This window comes from Pleurodeles waltl, chromosome 7, assembly GCF_031143425.1.
Source record: "Pleurodeles waltl isolate 20211129_DDA chromosome 7, aPleWal1.hap1.20221129, whole genome shotgun sequence".
Taxonomy (NCBI): domain Eukaryota; kingdom Metazoa; phylum Chordata; class Amphibia; order Caudata; family Salamandridae; genus Pleurodeles; species Pleurodeles waltl.
The window spans coordinates 1,503,021,906-1,503,040,564 of NC_090446.1; the positions used below are offsets into that span (position 1 = coordinate 1,503,021,906).

Below are 18,659 nucleotides of genomic sequence, written 5' to 3' on the forward strand. Positions count from 1 at the left end.
CTGTAATCAAGCCTTTGGGATTGCTTGTCACTTTGACGATTTACCTACATTCGTATTGGGCGCGGTTGCAGTTGTTTTTGTTGTTGCAGCAATTGAAAGTTACTCTGAGTTTCATGTACCCCGTCACAGACAGACGCATGCGGGTGTTGCAGGCGGCAACAGGGAGGTTCAGGCATGACTGGTAATAGGTGGGGAAATCCTTGTCCGCTGTTAAGATAAGCAAACAGGAGAAGAGGAAAATGGGAGTTAGTGTCAGGATTAGAGTGATTAACTGCATCTATGATAGCAAATTGGGGAGAGGATACTCAGCTACAATGGTTGTTCTTTAGTGTTTTGAGTGGAGCTTACTGCTAATAGAGGTACCCCAACCCGCCCTCCACACAATAATGAACAGAAACATTTGCAGCATGTTACTTTCTATGATGAGTGAGTGAGTGCTGACATGCAGGGGGTATTTACTGAGGTTATGTGTGGGTGCTTGCATGGTTCAAAGGGATGCCAAGCGTTGCATTGGTTTACTTACAATTACAAAAGCCTGCGGGCGCACTGGAAAACTGCAGCGCCATGCATGTGCCCACGCAACCTTTAGCAAAGAACTTGCCACTATTTTTGGACCCCCACTGAACCAGTACATGAAGCCAGGGAACCCCAGCTAAAAAAGTCTTCTGTCTGAAACTCAAAACAGCTACACATCAAGCAAATACACAAAATATGACATTAAAGTCAAAAACAAAATGAAAGAGGAAGCAATATGATAACCTTTAACACATTGCTTTGTCTCTTTCCTCCTAATGCATCCCTCCTTTTGTTAGCTCATACTAAAGCTGTTTCAATTGAGGCCACCAGCGGTCTGTATTAGGGGCATATTTAGCAAACATTCACGCAGTTCTGCAAGTCACTGTGCTGCACTGCGTGACAGGGAAAGGACAGGAATGCTTGTACTTAACACTGGGTGGTGCATTCCAGTCTTTTGCCTGAGCCAGTGCACAATGAGCTGCCTAGCGCCAACAGGCACCTTTGCACCATGGTGGAAGGGTGACCGTGTTGCATGCAGGATTGTTTTTGTAGGAAGGGGCACCTTCAGTGTTTCCACTGTGAGTCTTTCTCTTTCTCACTACCGTACAGCTAGCAAAGCCACACAGTAGTATGAAAGAGAAAGACTTGCAGTGTAAACTAATCAAACTTGATGGGTTTTACAATTTACATCCTCACATTGCAAAAACCTAACAAATCTGATTTATTTGTACTGCTATTCTTTCTCTTTCATACTACTGCATGGCTCCATTGTAAAGCCATGTTATGTTTAGAAGGGAGCCATGGGGACATTAGTACGAAAAAGAAAGAATTCCAGTGCAAATAAATCAAACTTGTTAGGTTGTGAAATAGTATGTTGTAAATTGTAAAACCCCTCAAGTCAGTGCTTAATTTGTAAATAAAAACGTGCCAGAGCTGAAAGCTCTCCTCTGAAATATGCGGCTACTGTAATTAAATGAGCAAACACAGAATACTGATGCAGCGTAATCCTAAAGCCTTCTTGGGCCTCTTTAATCCATTTACAGCCTCTCCCTGCCCCTTCAGCTCACTCTTGCAGCTTTCTGATTTCTCCCAATGTGGAGCTCTTGTCTCCTTCTCATCCTTTGTCTTTACCATATGTGTCTTTTGATCGCAGTAAATGCCTGATGCAGAAAACTAAGTGCATGGCTGTCAAAAATAAGTGCTGGTGCCCTCCACCAGAAACCACGGACTCATATTAAGCACTGCTTCCACTGTGAGTATTTCTCTTTCATACTACCGTACAGCTAACGAAGCCGCACGGTATAATGAAGGAGAACAATAAAGGTTTTACAATTTACATCCTAACACTGCAAAACCCTGACAAGTTTGATTTACTTGCATTGCAATTCTTTCTCTTTCGAACTACCATACTGCTCAGTTCTAAAGACGTTACGTTTAGAACGAAGCTGTAGGGTAGTATGAAAAATAAAGAATCACAGTGCAAATAAATCAAATTTGTTAGGTTTTTGTAATGTGCATTTGTGGCCCTGAGTAACCCATGTGGGAATGCCATGTGGGGGAGTTATGGAAGACACACCTGTCTCAGAAGCCCTTTATTCGCTTAATCCCAATTATTTTCAGGGAGAAAAATAGTGCTTCTGAGGCCTGGCTTACACCCCCTCACCTGTAAAAAAAAAAGTGACATAACCGGGAGCCACCGCCAATGGCCAGTAAGTCAAGGGAGCCGCAGGCCGAAAAAGTTTGGGAACCACTGCGGTAAATAGATTCTTGATACAGCGTCATCTGCCTGGGGCTGCATTGAGTCAGTGTGCTTGCGGTGCTGTGGCAGTCTCCCTAACAAAGGGTCTGCAGGGCCCAGCGCTGCCTGTTGATAGAGCGGTCCGTACTAATAATTTACCTGTATTCGGACGCTCTTTAGGCCGATGAATCTTTTGACTAAGTGGGACTCTCCGTACTCTATATCGGTTAATTTTAATCAAATCAGTAATCAATAACGAACATAAGCAATACCTTGATCGACATAACACTTAACAATTAATCCAGAATACATTTCGGCGAACCCTGACCTTTCAGCCAGGAATAACCACACCAGTTTATTCAAAGTTAGTGAATTTTATTTCCCTATATTAACAAAGCTAGCACAATATAGATGTGTCTCAACACCAAATGATAAACATATATGAACATTAATAGCTGTCCATAACGGCGAAACAAGTGCAATCTATGTAGCATTTGAATAACAAGGCATTCGATAATAGCAATGCAAATCACTAAAACTATAATCTGTAACGAACTAATTGCATACATTTAGTCAGCATAACAAGATCTCAAATTGCATCGTGCGACATAAGGAATCCTCGTCTAACCTCAAATTAGCATCGGCATGTGGGACTTCATGCAAAAAACAATTTAGCAACATTAATTTAGAAAACTCCTAACTAGGGCTCTTATCAAAATCAGCAGTTGGTTACCTAAAGGAAACACAATGCAATTGTACAATTTCCTTTCATATTTACCAATTACGATCAGCATTCAAGGAAGTCTTCGTCTCACAGGTACCGTTTCTCGATCAGCATGGGACGGGGCAAAGGCGCAGGGGTGGACGGGGCAATTGCCTCACGGCGGCAAGGTAAAACTACTACTTCATGCAAAGGGATTAAAGTTAAAGTCTCTAGGGCAAGAATCATTTAAAGTCTCTTTCTCTCGATTAGAGAAAGCATCAAAGTCTCTTTCAAAATGGCGTCGCAGCAAAGTGGGCCATAATAGCTACGGAATGGCGCAATGTCGGGCAATAGCTGGTAATGGCTATAATAGGCTGTAATAGGCTACTTTCTTCTCGTGCACCTGGTTTAAATAGACAACAGTTCGGATCCAGTAGGGTCTTCCATTGGAGGGTTCATAGGTTAGCTTCAAATTATCCAATCAAAAACAACAGTTCTCAAGCTTTTACTTAAGCATACATTATCCTTGGAGACGGGTACGTAAGTTGCAACATTTTATACCAATTAACTCACTTTCAGAGCTTCCATTGTCCGCACCTGCAGATCGACCTTGGAGTAAAGAGAAAATATGCCAGGCTGGCACGAAACCTTAAGATAAGCATGTGAACGATCTCAGTGGAAAAGTACAGCTTCAAGCAGAAATACACGTTTAATAGCACATTGGAAAAATACGAGCATCTAAACCGTGAGACCAGGCAACTAGGCCGAAGCCTGCACTAAAGTAATGCTAAGCTAAAACATTTCAAACAAGCAAATCATAGCACACGTTTACGATTATGTCGGATTAGTGCAATTCTAATACACCACGTTATATAAAGCACGCTTATAAATATTGTCAAACTACTCTGAGGGCACATTTTGTCCCCGTACAATCTTTATTAGTTCGGTTAAAGTCACACATGATTATTTCACACTACGTTTATGCGCTAATAAATGTAAAACCTTCATTTTCTGCTTCATCAATCCCTCCTCTGATGACTACTTGTCATCACACCAAATCATGCCCACAAATTTTATTCCATTAAAATTCTGTCAGTTCTCTTTTCCTTTTAGTTCCCCTAGTTTTCGCTTTGTATTCTTCTGCCATTCTCTTCATTATTTTCTCTTCCTTCCTTCTTCTAATTCTTTCCATAATCATTATTATTCCCCTTTTTATTCCCCAAATTCCAAATATGCAAATTAGTACTATTAATATTCCTTGTATTATTTTCAGTAATATTCCATTCCAAATTCCCCCAATCCAATGTCCCACTGAAGCAAGTCCTTTTCCAACCTTCTCCCACACTCCTGGTTCTTTCAGTTCCTTCAAATCTGCACTCTCTTTTGTTAGATTAGCAAGCATAGTTTTAATTTTCACACTATTGTCAGGAATATACGTACAACAGTGTCGTGCACCAAGCATTTTGCAAATGCCGCCATCCTTTGCTAAAAGAATGTCTAAAGCAAGCCTGTTTTGAAGAGTCATAGCTCTTTCCGCTGCAAGTTCAGCATCTATCAAGATTATAGCACCTGAAAACTTTGTCAACATGTTATCCACTATAGTAGACAACTTTCTTATTTTGATGGAATTCAACACAACTCCCAACGAAGGAGTCATGGCTCCAAATATATCTCCTACCACAGCAGCTGCGGTCTCTCTTTTCTGGATACGATGGGATCCAGGTGTCTTTTGAATCATCGATAGGTCATCCAGCTGATAAACCTTTGGGAACACTATACCCAAATAACATCTTCCCCACCATCCCTTTGGAAGACGATAATAGGCATTATACCCACAAATGTAATATACACCTGGAATGACAGGGTCAAGTCCGTTCATCATGAATGTCCATTTGGCCTTAAAAATAAACGTATGTTTACACTCACTCGCTCCTACAAAAATATTGTCATAATAGGATTCACCCCGATATATACAAAATTTCCCTACATGCCAAGCATCTAAAGCTATTCTCCCTTGTGTCTTTAGTGCGGCAAAATCATAATTATCTACTGAAGTCCTCTTATGTAGCTCTTTTTCTAATTTCGCATTCATTTGTGCTCTTCTATCATCTGTGCGATCTAAAAAGCTTATTTCTATTGCAGAGAGCGAGCAGGTAAGGTTTTCCCTATGAGCGTGAGCCGTTTCAAAAGGTTGCATTGGCTCGAAAAATTCCCTCATTATTTTAGCATCCCAATCTTTAGCAATCTGGCTTAGCTGCGCTATTATAGGAACATATGCAAAGGTAACATCATAATTTGAGTAAAAATACTGTATGTTAGTCTGACCATAAAACCTAGACATTACTATACTACATGTAATCCCGTATGTAAGAGGCATGTGGTGATAAGTCACCCCTTCCTTTACTGATGTCGGTATCTGTGTACACACATAACAATCCTTCGCATCCATAGTCTCAACATATTCTGTTAGCAAGCGATAGAAAACATTATACGAAAGCTCTTTCTTATCATGCAAGAGCCTCTCATCTAATTCTAATCTTTTTAATGCGGTTAGTTCAGTGACAGTAACAGGAGCAAAGGTAGAAGCATCAATTTTCTCATTCTCACCCTTTCCATGCATTGTAAGCACTATTGCCATTATTATTAGTACACATGCAGTTACCAAGCCTATACACACATATTTACAATATTTCTTTCTACTGTTTTGTGTAGCGTACCCAGTCATGATCTGTATAGAATCAGAGAGCTGGAAGCACCTGTAAAAGAAACTATTTAGCAATTCAGTTACAAAGCTGAGCGAGCGCAATGTTCACACCGCCTTCTTCAAGAGGCCAGTCACTTAGCGGTTAGCAGCATTTGTCTCAATTCGGCAATAACTCAGTCTTTTATCAGTTCAGCAAGTGTCTCATCCGGTTTAGCAATGTCTCAGCTGGTTGTTTGCATCACGTTAGATTGTAGCAAGCAATGTCATTTATCACCCTTTCAATCGACAGAGTCCATGAAACTTTTCTTTTCTATTGGTATCTCTTCTTCTTCGTTCTCGAGGCTAAGAGATACAAATTCGTCAGTCCAATCGTCATTGACTACATATGCCCATTCAGGACCGGAATACCTTCTGTTCGGTATCCTTTTCCTTTTCAATTTTGCCTCTCTTTTCGATTCTGCTTCGCTGGTACTTTCCACCTTTGTCAAGTCTTTTTCTTCACTCGGGGATGGTACCACGACAGTTACTTCTTTTCTTTTCTCTTTCACTTTTGGCCTTTCTCTGTCGTTCAAACTTTCTTTAGTCCTTTCTTTTATTGGTGATATACTTAGTCTCCTCTTTGCACCGTGTCCATTTGATGGACTTGCGATCTTTTCTGTGGAAGCTTGAACTTTTTCGTTCTGTTCTGCCTTGTCCCCTCCTTCTGGGGAACCAATCACGTTCTCTTTTTCTTTTTCTCTATCGTCTGCTTCTGGGAAAGCCCTCCTCTGATCAGGCTCTCCTGCTTTTTCACCTTTTTCGAGCCCTTCGTCACCTTTACTTTCGTCAGGCTCTTTATCACTTTCAGCTGCTTCAGGTTCTTTGTCACCTTCAGCTGCTTCAGGCTCTTTGCTACCCTCAGCTGCTTCAGGTTCTTTGTCACCTTCAGCTGCTTCGTCGCTGTCTGAAGTTTCTCCTTGGTCTTCCCCTAGCGAGTTGGTCTCTTCGTCCTCAGAGAATATCTCTCTCTCTCCCGTCTCTGCCTGTTCGCTTTCAGTTCGGTTTTGCTTTGTCTCAGCACTCAGCACTGTTTTGTCAGGCACTGGCAGTTTCAGCGCTTCAACTTCCTCCTCTGTGGGACACAACACCTTCTTTGTGTGACTGGCGTGAATCCAGTTGGGAACCCCCGCACACTTTACAGCGGTAGTTGTCGTCAGGATCACTTGGAAAGGGCCTTTCCAACGGGGTTCCAGACACGACTTTCTCACGTACTTCTTTACCACGACCCAGTCACCTGCTTTCAGTGTGTGTCCTGGACCTTGAATCGGTGGCAAGGTGGTCGCTTCCACCTGGTGAGAGAAAGAGCGAACCACGTCAGCTAGACCCTTGCAGTAGTCTAACACCATATCATCTGTAATATTCAAAAGTGCGTTTGCGGGAACTGCAGGAAGTCTCATAGCCCTGCCCATGAGAATTTCGTGCGGAGACAATCCAGTCTTTCTATCAGGGGTGTTTCTCATTGACATTAGCACCAAGGGCAATGCGTCAGGCCATTTCAAATTTGTCGATGCACATATTTTCGCCATTCTTGATTTCAATGTACCATTCATTTGTTCCACCAGTCCTGAGGCTTCAGGGCGATAGCTGCAATGCAGTTTTTGCTCAATGTTCAGCGCTTCGCAAAGTAACTTTATCACCTCGTTATTGAAGTGACTTCCCCTATCTGATTCTAAAGAGATCGGGAATCCGAAACGTGGTATTAACTCCCTCAACAATAGCTTTGCAACTGTAAGGCTGTCATTTCTACGTGTGGGGTATGCCTCAATCCAGTGACTAAAAATGCACACAATCACCAACACATACTTCAGACCTCCATGCACAGGCATCTCAATGAAGTCCATCTGCATTCGACTAAATGGTCCACTGGCCCTGCCAATGTGGCTCGCGTTCACAACTGTTCCCTTTCCTGGGTTCATCTGCTGGCAAATGACACATCGATGGCAAACTGCTTCTGCAGCTTGATGAAATCTGGGGTTAAACCAATCAGTTTTGAACAATCTTATCATGGCATCTCTCCCTAGGTGAGCTTGCCCATGATAGAACCGCGCAAGCTGTGATAAGAGACTATTTGGCAAAACAAATTTTCCCTCATTTGAAACCCATAACTCATCCGGTCTTTTTATACATTGTGATTTAATCCAGGAATCTCTTTCATCCTCCCTGACATTATTCTGTAATGCTTTTAGTTCATCTATTGTATCTACAACCTTCAAGGCAAATGCTTCAGCTGGTTCGAGTTCTGGTTCACTTATCGAATTCCATTCATCTCTGAGTAATATACAATTCAAGGCACAAAATCTTGCGACTTGATCCGCATATGCATTTCCCAGAGAAACATAGTCTTGTCCTTTCGTATGAGCACTACACTTCACCACTGCAACTTCGGCTGGCATTTGAATGGCATGTAACAATTCCCTTATCCTTTCCCCATTTTTCACTGGGGATCCTGAAGAAGTCAGGAAACCTCTCTGTGACCATAGTTGTCCAAAGTCATGCACAATCCCAAACCCGTACTGACTATCAGTGTAAATGGTGACTTTCATCAATGCAGACAGTTGACATGCTCTTGTGAGGGCTACAAGTTCTGCTACTTGTGCAGAATAGACTCCTTGAAGCCAGCCCGCTTCCAAGACACCTGTTACAGTGCATACAGCATATCCTGCTTTCAAAATTCCCATCCCATCTCTTAGACATGAACCATCAACAAAAACAATTTGGTTATTTTCATCAAGCTTAGTATCCTTAATGTCAGGTCGAGGTTTTGTGCAAAATTCAGTCACCTGAAGGCAGTCATGCTCGACGTCTTCAGCGTTCTCAATTTCAGCATTTTCTCCAGGAAGCAAGGTTACTGGATTCAACGTAGTTCACCTTTTCAGCTGCACATTCGGTGAGCCCAGAATTATCGTTTCATACCTTGTGAGTCTTGCTCCAGTCATGTGCTGCGTTCGGGAGCGGGTCAAAAGTATCTCAACTGAGTGAGGGACCATGACTGTTACTGGGTGTCCCATCACTATTCCTTCACTCTGAGTGAGGCTGATACCAACTGCTGCTACGGCGCGCAAACACCCTGGAAGTGCTGCTGCGACCGGATCCAAAGTAGCTGAAAAATACGCTACTGGTCTGTTTATGCCACCATGGGCTTGGGTCAAGACAGACAAAGAACATGCATCACGTTCATGACAAAACAATGTGAAAGGCTTTGTGTAATCAGGCATACCTAAAGCTGGAGCCCTGCACATGCATTCCTTCAATTCAACAAAAGCATCCATCTCGTCTCCTTTCAGCTCAATTTGATCCAAGGCATCCTTCTGGGTCAACTTCAGTAAAGGCTTTGCTAGAGTCGAGAAGTTGGGAATCCACTGGCGACAATAACCCACCATTCCCAAAAACTTCCTCACCTCCCTCCTTGTCTTTGGTGGACTCATCTGAAGTACACTCGTTATTCTTTCCTTCATAATTCTCCTTGACCCTTTCTCTATCTGGTGACCCAAGTATTTCACTTTCTTCTGACAAAACTGCAATTTGGAAGGAGACACCTTGTGTCCATTCCTTCCCAAATGGTTCAACAGAGCAATGGTATCGGCTGTGCAGCCACTTTCTGTCTTTGATGCAATCAATAAGTCATCAATGTACTGTACTAGAGTTGACTCGAATGGCAATTCTAATGCTTCCAAGTCTTTCTTTAGAATCTGATTGAAGATTGACGGTGACTCAGAAAACCCTTGAGGAATTCGACACCAACTGTACACTCTGTCTAAGAATTTGAAACAAAAGAGAAATTGGCTGTCCTCATGAAGAGGCACCGAGAAGAACGCTTGTGACAAATCGATGACTGAGAACCACTCGGCATCGCAAGGGACCTGGAACATTATCACAGCTGGATTCGGTACTACTGGGCAGCATTTGACTATGATGTCATTTATTTTCCTCAAGTCCTGCACGAGTCGGACCTTTCCACTCGGCTTTATTAGTCCCATTATTGGTGAATTACATGGACTGCTTAACACTTCTTTCAGTACTCCCTGTTTTACAAATTCGTCAATGAGTTGGGCAACTTTCATGAGGGTGTCTTGTGCCATGTGGTATTGTGGGGTCTGGGGAAAGATTGCATTGGGCTTTACAGTCACTTTCACTGGTTCCACTCCTTTCATCAATCCCACCTCTTTCCCTGTCATATCCCACACTTCCCTTCCGACTGTTTCCCGTAATTCAGCTGGGATATCTTCTTCAGTTATCATTGGGAACAGACAAATCAGAGGGTAATCTTCATCGACAGTTTCCATCTCATCCCCCTCTACACTGTCCTCTTCTTCCCCATCACTGCTCGTCTGAATTTTGATTCCCTCGTTCGAACACATAATCGAACAACCCAATTTACACAATAGGTCTCTCCCTAACAGTGCTATCGGGCTTGAGTCACATACCACAAATTTGTGTAACCCTTGATAGTTACCAATGCTGACTGGTACCGGATCTGTAATCGGGTTTGTCAGGTGCCTGTTTGCTACTCCCACCACTTAAACTGTACTCCCTGAGAGTGGCAAATTTGGTACTTCACTGCTCTTAACAGTTGAACGTGTGGCTCCCGTGTCAACCAAGAATGAGACACGATGACCCATTACTCTTCCCTCCACGTACGGACCCTTTTGATCAACTTCCAAGGATGCTGCAAGCACACAATCTCCTTCTTCTTCTGAACTTTCACTCTCCCATACATTGTTTATTCCACTCTCACTGTGTAATGGGAACTGTTGTACGGTGCCATTTGTACTCATTACCTGACCCGAGACCTGTGGAGGAACCATCACTTGCTGCTGACTCATTGGTGCCAAAGGTATTTGCATTTGCTGATTAGGTACCATGGGTAACTGCTGTTGCATTGGCTGCATTTGCGTCATCTGCATACGAGGCATCTGCATCTGCTGCGGCTGTATAGGTTGTAATCCCTGCAACTGATTTACGGCCTGAAAATTTGGGTTTGGACCTCTCATTTTCGGTCCCCTCATTGTCTGAAATGCATTAACATCATTGTTTTGCTGACCAACACCTGCACCTGCACCTTCCTGCACCACCATCGGGCACTCGCGTTTCCAATGACTGACGATTCCGCACACGTGACACGGCATCACCTTCTTCATTGCCTGTACACCATTCACAACAGTGTTCAAATCCGGACCACTATTCACAAAACCTCCTCTGCCTCTGCCTCTCGCCTGTGGCTGAAACGCCATGTTTCCCTGTAACTGCGGCTGCGGTTGCGGTACCTGTTGTTGGAACCCTTGCAACCCTTGCAGACCTTGCAAACCTGTCTGAGCTGCCTTAAGCTGCATCATCATCACCTTCTCTTTCAACCTTTTCTGTTTCACCTCAATTTCGTCGCTACAGTATTTCGCATAATTCAATACTTCGTCAATAGGTTTCGACTGCCAGCAAATCAAATGCGACTTTATCATCTGACTTATCTCTGGCCTCAGCCCTTCCACAAATCTAAACACAAAATGAAGCATGTCCTTCGCCTCTATTGTTTCCGTGCCACTGTAATTCTTGAACGCCTTCAACAACCTCTCATAGTAACTATGAATCGATTCTTTAGCCTCTTGGGCAGTTCGATCAATCTTCTGCCAATCCACATTTTTCGCGGCAACCTTCGTCTTCAAATGCTCAATCACCTTATAGTACAAGTTCATCACCATAGGTGATGGTGCACCCGTATCCCTATCTCTCTCTGGTTCACTTGTCGGCCAACCTACCGCTCTTTTGCAATCCTCCCACAAATCTGCTGGAACCACAATCTCAAATAGAGTGTTCAGGTCTTCCCAGAGACATTTTGCAAGCTTCACAAACCTATCAGTCTGTTGATACCATTCAATCGGCTTCTCTCTCAGTTTGGGAAAATCGTCCGTAAAAGACTGAATATCGCTTCTGTGCCATGGTACATGTATTAATTTTCCCCCTGCTGTTTCCCTCATTGGTAACATGGTTACTGCCTCGCTGCTCTGTGGTCTTTTCTCATTATGCTCTGTAGCACTGTCCCTCCTCTTTTCCTTTCTCTTTACCCACCTGCTTTCCCACTTGTCTAAGCACCTCCACACTTGTGCACTCTGTAGCAGTTCTCTAAGGTGCGCCTTCATGCCTGCTGACCTCATATGTTCAAAATCTGTGGTCCCAAAATCCAACCTGTAGCTTCTGCTCAAGTGTTTTGTCTTGTCTATGTCAACCCCGTTTTTGTCGGCTATTTCCTGCAAGCTCTTATGTACCTTGTTCACTTCCTTCGTAATCCTGGGACATAGATACCTCAGTTCTTCTTCCGAGTAGGACTCTAACCTATTCACACCCATAGTCCCTTCCACCAATTCTTGTGCTTCCATATTCAGCCTCATCCTATTCATATAATCTTCTCCCTTCCCACTGGCTGAGCTTTGTGTGGAATTCAGACTGTTGAACCACTGTGTCCGTTGTTGCACATTCAACCCCATAAGTGTAGCATTTACATCGACTGCCATTGATGGTTGCGGCAACTTTTCAGTGTTCGATGTTAGAGGTATTATCAGTGGGGGGCTCGACCTCACCAGTGTTGACTGAGCACATATGGGACTAAACTCCATCAAGGATCCGGATCCAGTTGGCTGAGCCGCTATCGGAGTTATCCCTGGAGTGTTTTCTATGCACCTTCTTTCTGTCCCATTCTGCAGCATTGATCCTTGACTGCTCACACCTAAGTTAGGCTGACTATACAAAGGTACTGGTGGACCTACAGTAATGGGTAGTGATATCGCATCTGGGTTTTGTCCATTTCCCATGTTCTGAGGCACGTTCATTCCCACACTATGGGTCATCATTGCCGACATGCCCATCTGGCTCCCCGTCATTTGAGCATGTGCTGTTCCCCCCTGCATCTGCTTTTGAGGCATCAAAAACTGGGTTGATTCAGCTTGTGCCATGGTTGGGTTGTGACCATTCTGTCCTCCCATTGCGGCTGGGTCTAAAATCATTCCCGTACTATTGTCGCTGCTGTAATACCTTGGGACCTGCGGCTGATAATTTTCTGCTGGTTTCAACATGGGCACATCTGGATATATTCTCCTAACCTGCGGTATCTGCGGGGTGAACGGTAGACTCGGGTCCTTAGATCCCAATGATGCTCCTGAACTCTGAGTTTCACTGTTCTGTACCGGTGCCGGAGCGGCAGAACTGGTACTTGGACCTTGTCCACTCACCGCATAAGGTGGTGGACGGTCGTTCAGCAATTGCATTATTAACTCCTCATCCTCTAACTCCTCTTCTCTTCTCAACTTTTCCTCTTCCTCTCTATCCTTGGAACACTTCCTGTCTGTCTTACAGGTAGCTTTCTTACCTGCCTCCCCATCTTCCTTAGTAATTGCGGGAAACAATTTTATCCCCTGCAATACATCTGACCTCCACACCTTCTGTGCATTATCCCACCTAGCGTCCGCTAGTGTCTTTTCTACCTTCCTTATCCTGGTCTCGAACTTATTTTGCTGCTGCTGTCTAGCCATTAGTTCCCAAATTGCTAGAGCCTCAAACTGGGCTGGCCTTGGAGGCACCTTCATGTCGTACATCGTGAATCTCAAATTCTCTAGGATCCTTATATTGAATGTCCCATGTATCGGGAACGCTACGCTCCCATGTTTCTCTGTCAGTTTGTGCCATTGCTTTAGCCAAAGACACGGAGCTACCCCCTTCTCTTCCATTACAATGTAAGCTGGTGTGCCTTCGGGCGGCGTTTCCTCTCCTACGCTCGCTTTAATGTATGTCTCCCCCTTCATCGCACTCCTTAATGCTTTAAAAAATTTCATTTTCTCGTCCTTTTATTTCACAAAGTTTGTAATCAATGGGTGACTTTAATTCCCGGAATACTCTTCGCATGCCTTTCCCCTTCCAATCGAGCCCCACGGACTGCGTCCAATCCGTGCGCGACCCTTCTCTGCAACCAACCTATCCCAGCGCGGCTCCTAGTGACGTCACACTCACACACACTGCGGCTGACAAAGCCTCGCGGCTAGTCCTCCTTCACTCAGCTCCTCTCGTAACAACTTCTGGCATGTATCGCGAGCTACCAAAAAATAAAACAGATCTGTCGGTTTACTGCAGGAAGGGTAACACAATCGCTTCAGGACCTTAGGGATTTTTCACTAGCCTCGGCAGTTATTCCATCTTTCTCGGTCCCCACGTTCGCAAGCAAATCTGACCCGCAGACCTACTCTCAACTTGTCAATGATCTATTCTAGTGCACTTAGAATTTTGTCAAAGCCCGAAGTCGAAGTTTCTTTCACTCCCTAACACACGTACCAACTCGTTGACCACGCCCGATCAACCTACTAAACCGCCCAGACCACAACATAAAACAACATACTCCGGAGTCTCTTGACCTCGCAGGGCCCGTCTCAACAACAACAACCATGTGGACCTTTTTATGCACGAAGCGCCACACGCACATGAAGTTCGACGACTTCCCTACTCTCACCCTCGGAGTCGCACCTCCGCTATCTCTATGAAGTTCGACGACTTCTCTACTTCTACACTCGGAGTCGCACCTCCGCTATCCTCTAAAAAGAAAAAAATTCCTCGCAACCTTCTCACACAATCTGCGGCAATAAGCTGTGCAAGCGCAAAACCCTAACTTCACCCATACCATCACTAGTACCACCAACGCTGATTCCACACCTCCATTCTCTCCATTCGCAAGCTCCGAGATCCCGGAAAAGTCGCGGTGGACCTAGCCCATCATCATTCTGTCAATCTGTTTTGCCCAAGAAAAATCTAATTCAACTTCTCGAGTGGGGTCTCAAAATGCGTGCTCGTTAATCCAACACCATGTACTCTAAGAGTACAGGGTCCCAAAAGACGAAACCGTCCTCTGCTACCATCTACTGATAGAGCGGTCCGTACTAATAATTTACCTGTATTCGGACGCTCTTTAGGCCGATGAATCTTTTGACTAAGTGGGACTCTCCGTACTCTATATCGGTTAATTTTAATCAAATCAGTAATCAATAACGAACATAAGCAATACCTTGATCGACATAACACTTAACAATTAATCCAGAATACATTTCGGTGAACCCTGACCTTTCAGCCAGGAATAACCACACCAGTTTATTCAAAGTTAGTGAATTTTATTTCCCTATATTAACAAAGCTAGCACAATATAGATGTGTCTCAACACCAAATGATAAACATATATGAACATTAATAGCTGTCCATAACGGCGAAACAAGTGCAATCTATGTAGCATTTGAATAACAAGGCATTCGATAATAGCAATGCAAATCACTAAAACTATAATCTGTAACGAACTAATTGCATACATTTAGTCAGCATAACGAGATCTCAAATTGCATCGTGCGACATAAGGAATCCTCGTCTAACCTCAAATTAGCATCGGCATGTGGGACTTCATGCAAAAAACAATTTAGCAACATTAATTTAGAAAACTCCTAACTAGGGCTCTTATCAAAATCAGCAGTTGGTTACCTAAAGGAAACACAATGCAATTGTACAATTTCCTTTCATATTTACCAATTACGATCAGCATTCAAGGAAGTCTTCGTCTCACAGGTACCGTTTCTCGATCAGCATGGGACGGGGCAAAGGGGCAGGGGTGGACGGGGCAATTGCCTCACGGCGGCAAGGTAAAACTACTACTTCATGCAAAGGGATTAAAGTTAAAGTCTCTAGGGCAAGAATCATTTAAAGTCTCTTTCTCTCGATTAGAGAAAGCATCAAAGTCTCTTTCAAAATGGCGTCGCAGCAAAGTGGGCCATAATAGCTACGGAATGGCGCAATGTCGGGCAATAGCTGGTAATGGCTATAATAGTCTGTAATAGGCTACTTTCTTCTCGTGCACCTGGTTTAAATAGACAACAGTTCGGATCCAGTAGGGTCTTCCATTGGAGGGTTCATAGGTTAGCTTCAAATTATCCAATCAAAAACAACAGTTCTCAAGCTTTTACTTAAGCATACATTATCCTTGGAGACGGGTACGTAAGTTGCAACATTTTATACCAATTAACTCACTTTCAGAGCTTCCATTGTCCGCACCTGCAGATCGACCTTGGAGTAAAGAGAAAATATGCCAGGCTGGCACGAAACCTTAAGATAAGCATGTGAACGATCTCAGTGGAAAAGTACAGATTCAAGCAGAAATACACGTTTAATAGCACATTGGAAAAATACGAGCATCTAAACCGTGAGACCAGGCAACTAGGCCGAAGCCTGCACTAAAGTAATGCTAAGCTAAAACATTTCAAACAAGCAAATCATAGCACACGTTTACGATTATGTCGGATTAGTGCAATTCTAATACACCACGTTATATAAAGCACGCTTATAAATGTTGGCAAACTACTCTGAGGGCACATTTTGTCCCCGTACAATCTTTATTAGTTCGGTTAGTCACACATGATTATTTCACACTACGTTTATGCGCTAATAAATGTAAAACCTTCATTTTCTGCTTCATCACTGTCAATGCTCCGAATCAACAAGAGGCGTCTCTAGGCTGCAGCAGACACAGCCTGAGGAAGGTGTCCGATCCGTCTCCAAACAAAATGCACGTTTAGAGCACAAGCAGGTGGTCAGGCACAGTCTGCTGCGAACAAAAAGGCACCCGATCGCTCTCAAAGTGCACATTTTGAGCAGAGCGCAAGTGGGTGGTCAGACACAATTGGCAGAGAGCCAAAGTTCAGTTGCTGGACTCACTATGATCGGAGTCCCACGTCAGTGGTGAAGACATCGGGCACATGCATGCTTTAGCACATGCAGAGTATCTGTTTACAGCATAGCTGCTCATCATTTTGATCGAAGGCTTAGAAGGCAGCATTGCTTAGCACTCTCATCTCACCCTAACTTACAAATACCCACACACTGTGATGTGTCAGCATTCTTGCTGCTATGCGGATAATCCGTACCAGAGCAGGTTCTGTTATGACATGTGAGCCAGGAGAGAGGTGTTGCTTCGTGCCAGGCAGCCTGTGCTGTGTTTTTATTACTGTTTGCTTTCAGCCTCAAGCCTGGATCACGGCCCTTTTGATCCAGCCTTGAAGATAAAAACAAATACAGGAGAGTTTGAAGTGTGCAGGCTTTCGGCACGCACATCCTCAACTCATGTATTTTGGAATACTTCCATATGTACCAGTGAAGTCATTATTGCATGTTATACAGCCTTCAAATATATGAGCTCGGGATGGGCGCTGTGCAAATATTGTTGGATGTGGGACATGTGCTGTTTTGCAAAGGAATAGCCACTGATAAGAAAAAACATATTTTAAAAAATATTTTACTTTTTAAGTAGAATGTGAGAATAATATAAAGTGGGGAATTTCTCGCACTGTGCATGCCTGGTATTTTTCAGGACACATAACTCCACTCTACCTATTTATTTGTGATCTGCTGATATCAGGGGCTGTTGTAGGACTTTAGTTGTGGTAACAAGATTGCTAGATTTCGGGCAGCAGCACCACCAAGTATGGGGGACTGAGTCTGATCCCACACCGTGTGACAGCTGTCAGCCTAAGCCTTCCGGCTAACTAGCAGCACCTCACCAGTACCAGAGGTAAAGATGATTTGTTGTAGTCTATCACATGACACTCAGGCCCATATCTAACAGAAAATGACGGACCGCAATGCTGCGCCAAAATTGGCAGTGCCGCGCTCCGTAATTTTAACAACGCAGGGATGCGCTGTATTTAATTGAACATGGCGCACCCCTGTGTTGTCCCCCGTGCTGGCGCTAAATTGAGCTGCCTAGCGCCAACGCAGGCATCCGTGCAAGGATGTCTGCGTTGAGGGGTTTGATTGTTTTATGTGTGGGAAGGCGTTCCTTCCTGCACATAAACAATCATTAATGGCGATTTGGCATTCTGCAGCACATAGAAGTGCAAAAGCGTCATTTTGAAATGAATGTTTATGTGCAGGAAGGGACATATAAACAATCATGTCTGGCATTTTGCTCTTTCTATGCATGCTGCAGAATGCAGCACGCATGGAAAAAGCAAAAAAAAAGAGAAGGAATAAAAGTATTCCTCCTCGTTGTGCCTTGCTTACGTTACCCAAGGCGATAAATGTTGGTGCTGCCTCAGGTTTACGAAATCTCGTAAATCTGAGGCAGCATCAACATGCAATGAGTGTTTGTAGGAAAGTACCATCTTTCTTGGGATGTTACCCCCAATATTACATGTATGTCAGCATGTTTTTGCCTGTCTGACTGGGATCCTGCTAGCCAGGACCTCATTGCTCACAGTTTGTGGCGTAAATGTGTATGCCTGTGTAGTGCCTAACTGTGTCACTGAGGCACTGCTAACCAGAACCTCAGTGTTCATGCTCTCTCTGCCTTTAAATTTGTCACTATAGGCTAGTGACTACATTAAGCAATTCCAATTGGCATACTGGACCACCCTTATAAGTCCCTAATGTATGGTACCTGGGTACCCAGGGCATTGATTGAGATCAATATGGGCTGCAGCATTTCTTTTGCCACCCATAGGGAACTCAGACAAACCCTTACACAGGATTACCATTGTAACCTGAGTGAAATAACGCACATGTTATTTCACAGCCATTTTCACTGCACTTAAGTAACTTATAAGTCACCTATATGTCTAACCTTCACTTGCTGAAAGTTAGGTGCAAAGTTACTAAGTGTGAGGGCACCCTTGCACTAGCAAAGGTGCCCCCACATAGTTCAGGGCCATTTCCCCAGACTTTGTAAGTGCGGGGACACCATTACACACATGCACTACATATAGGTCAATACCTATATGTAGCTTCACAATGGTAACTCCGAATATGGCCATGTAACATGTCTAAGATCATGGAATTGTCCCCCCATACCAAATATGGTATTGAGGAGAGAATTCCATGCATCCTGGCGGCTCCACTATGGACCCTCAGTACTGCCAAACCAGCTCTCTGAGGCTTGCACTGCAGCTACAGCTGCT

General features: G+C 43.9%; 1 protein-coding gene across 1 annotated transcript in view; it reads right to left on the bottom strand.

Annotated features, from left to right (window-relative positions):
- The window catches only part of LOC138246593 (uncharacterized), a 58,364-nt gene that overhangs the window by 21,137 nt on the left and 18,568 nt on the right, over positions 1-18,659 (bottom strand). The window contains exon 3 of the mRNA XM_069201290.1: positions 49-207. Coding sequence (XP_069057391.1) covers positions 49-207 — 159 coding nt within the window. The remainder of the gene's footprint in view (positions 1-48; positions 208-18,659) is intronic.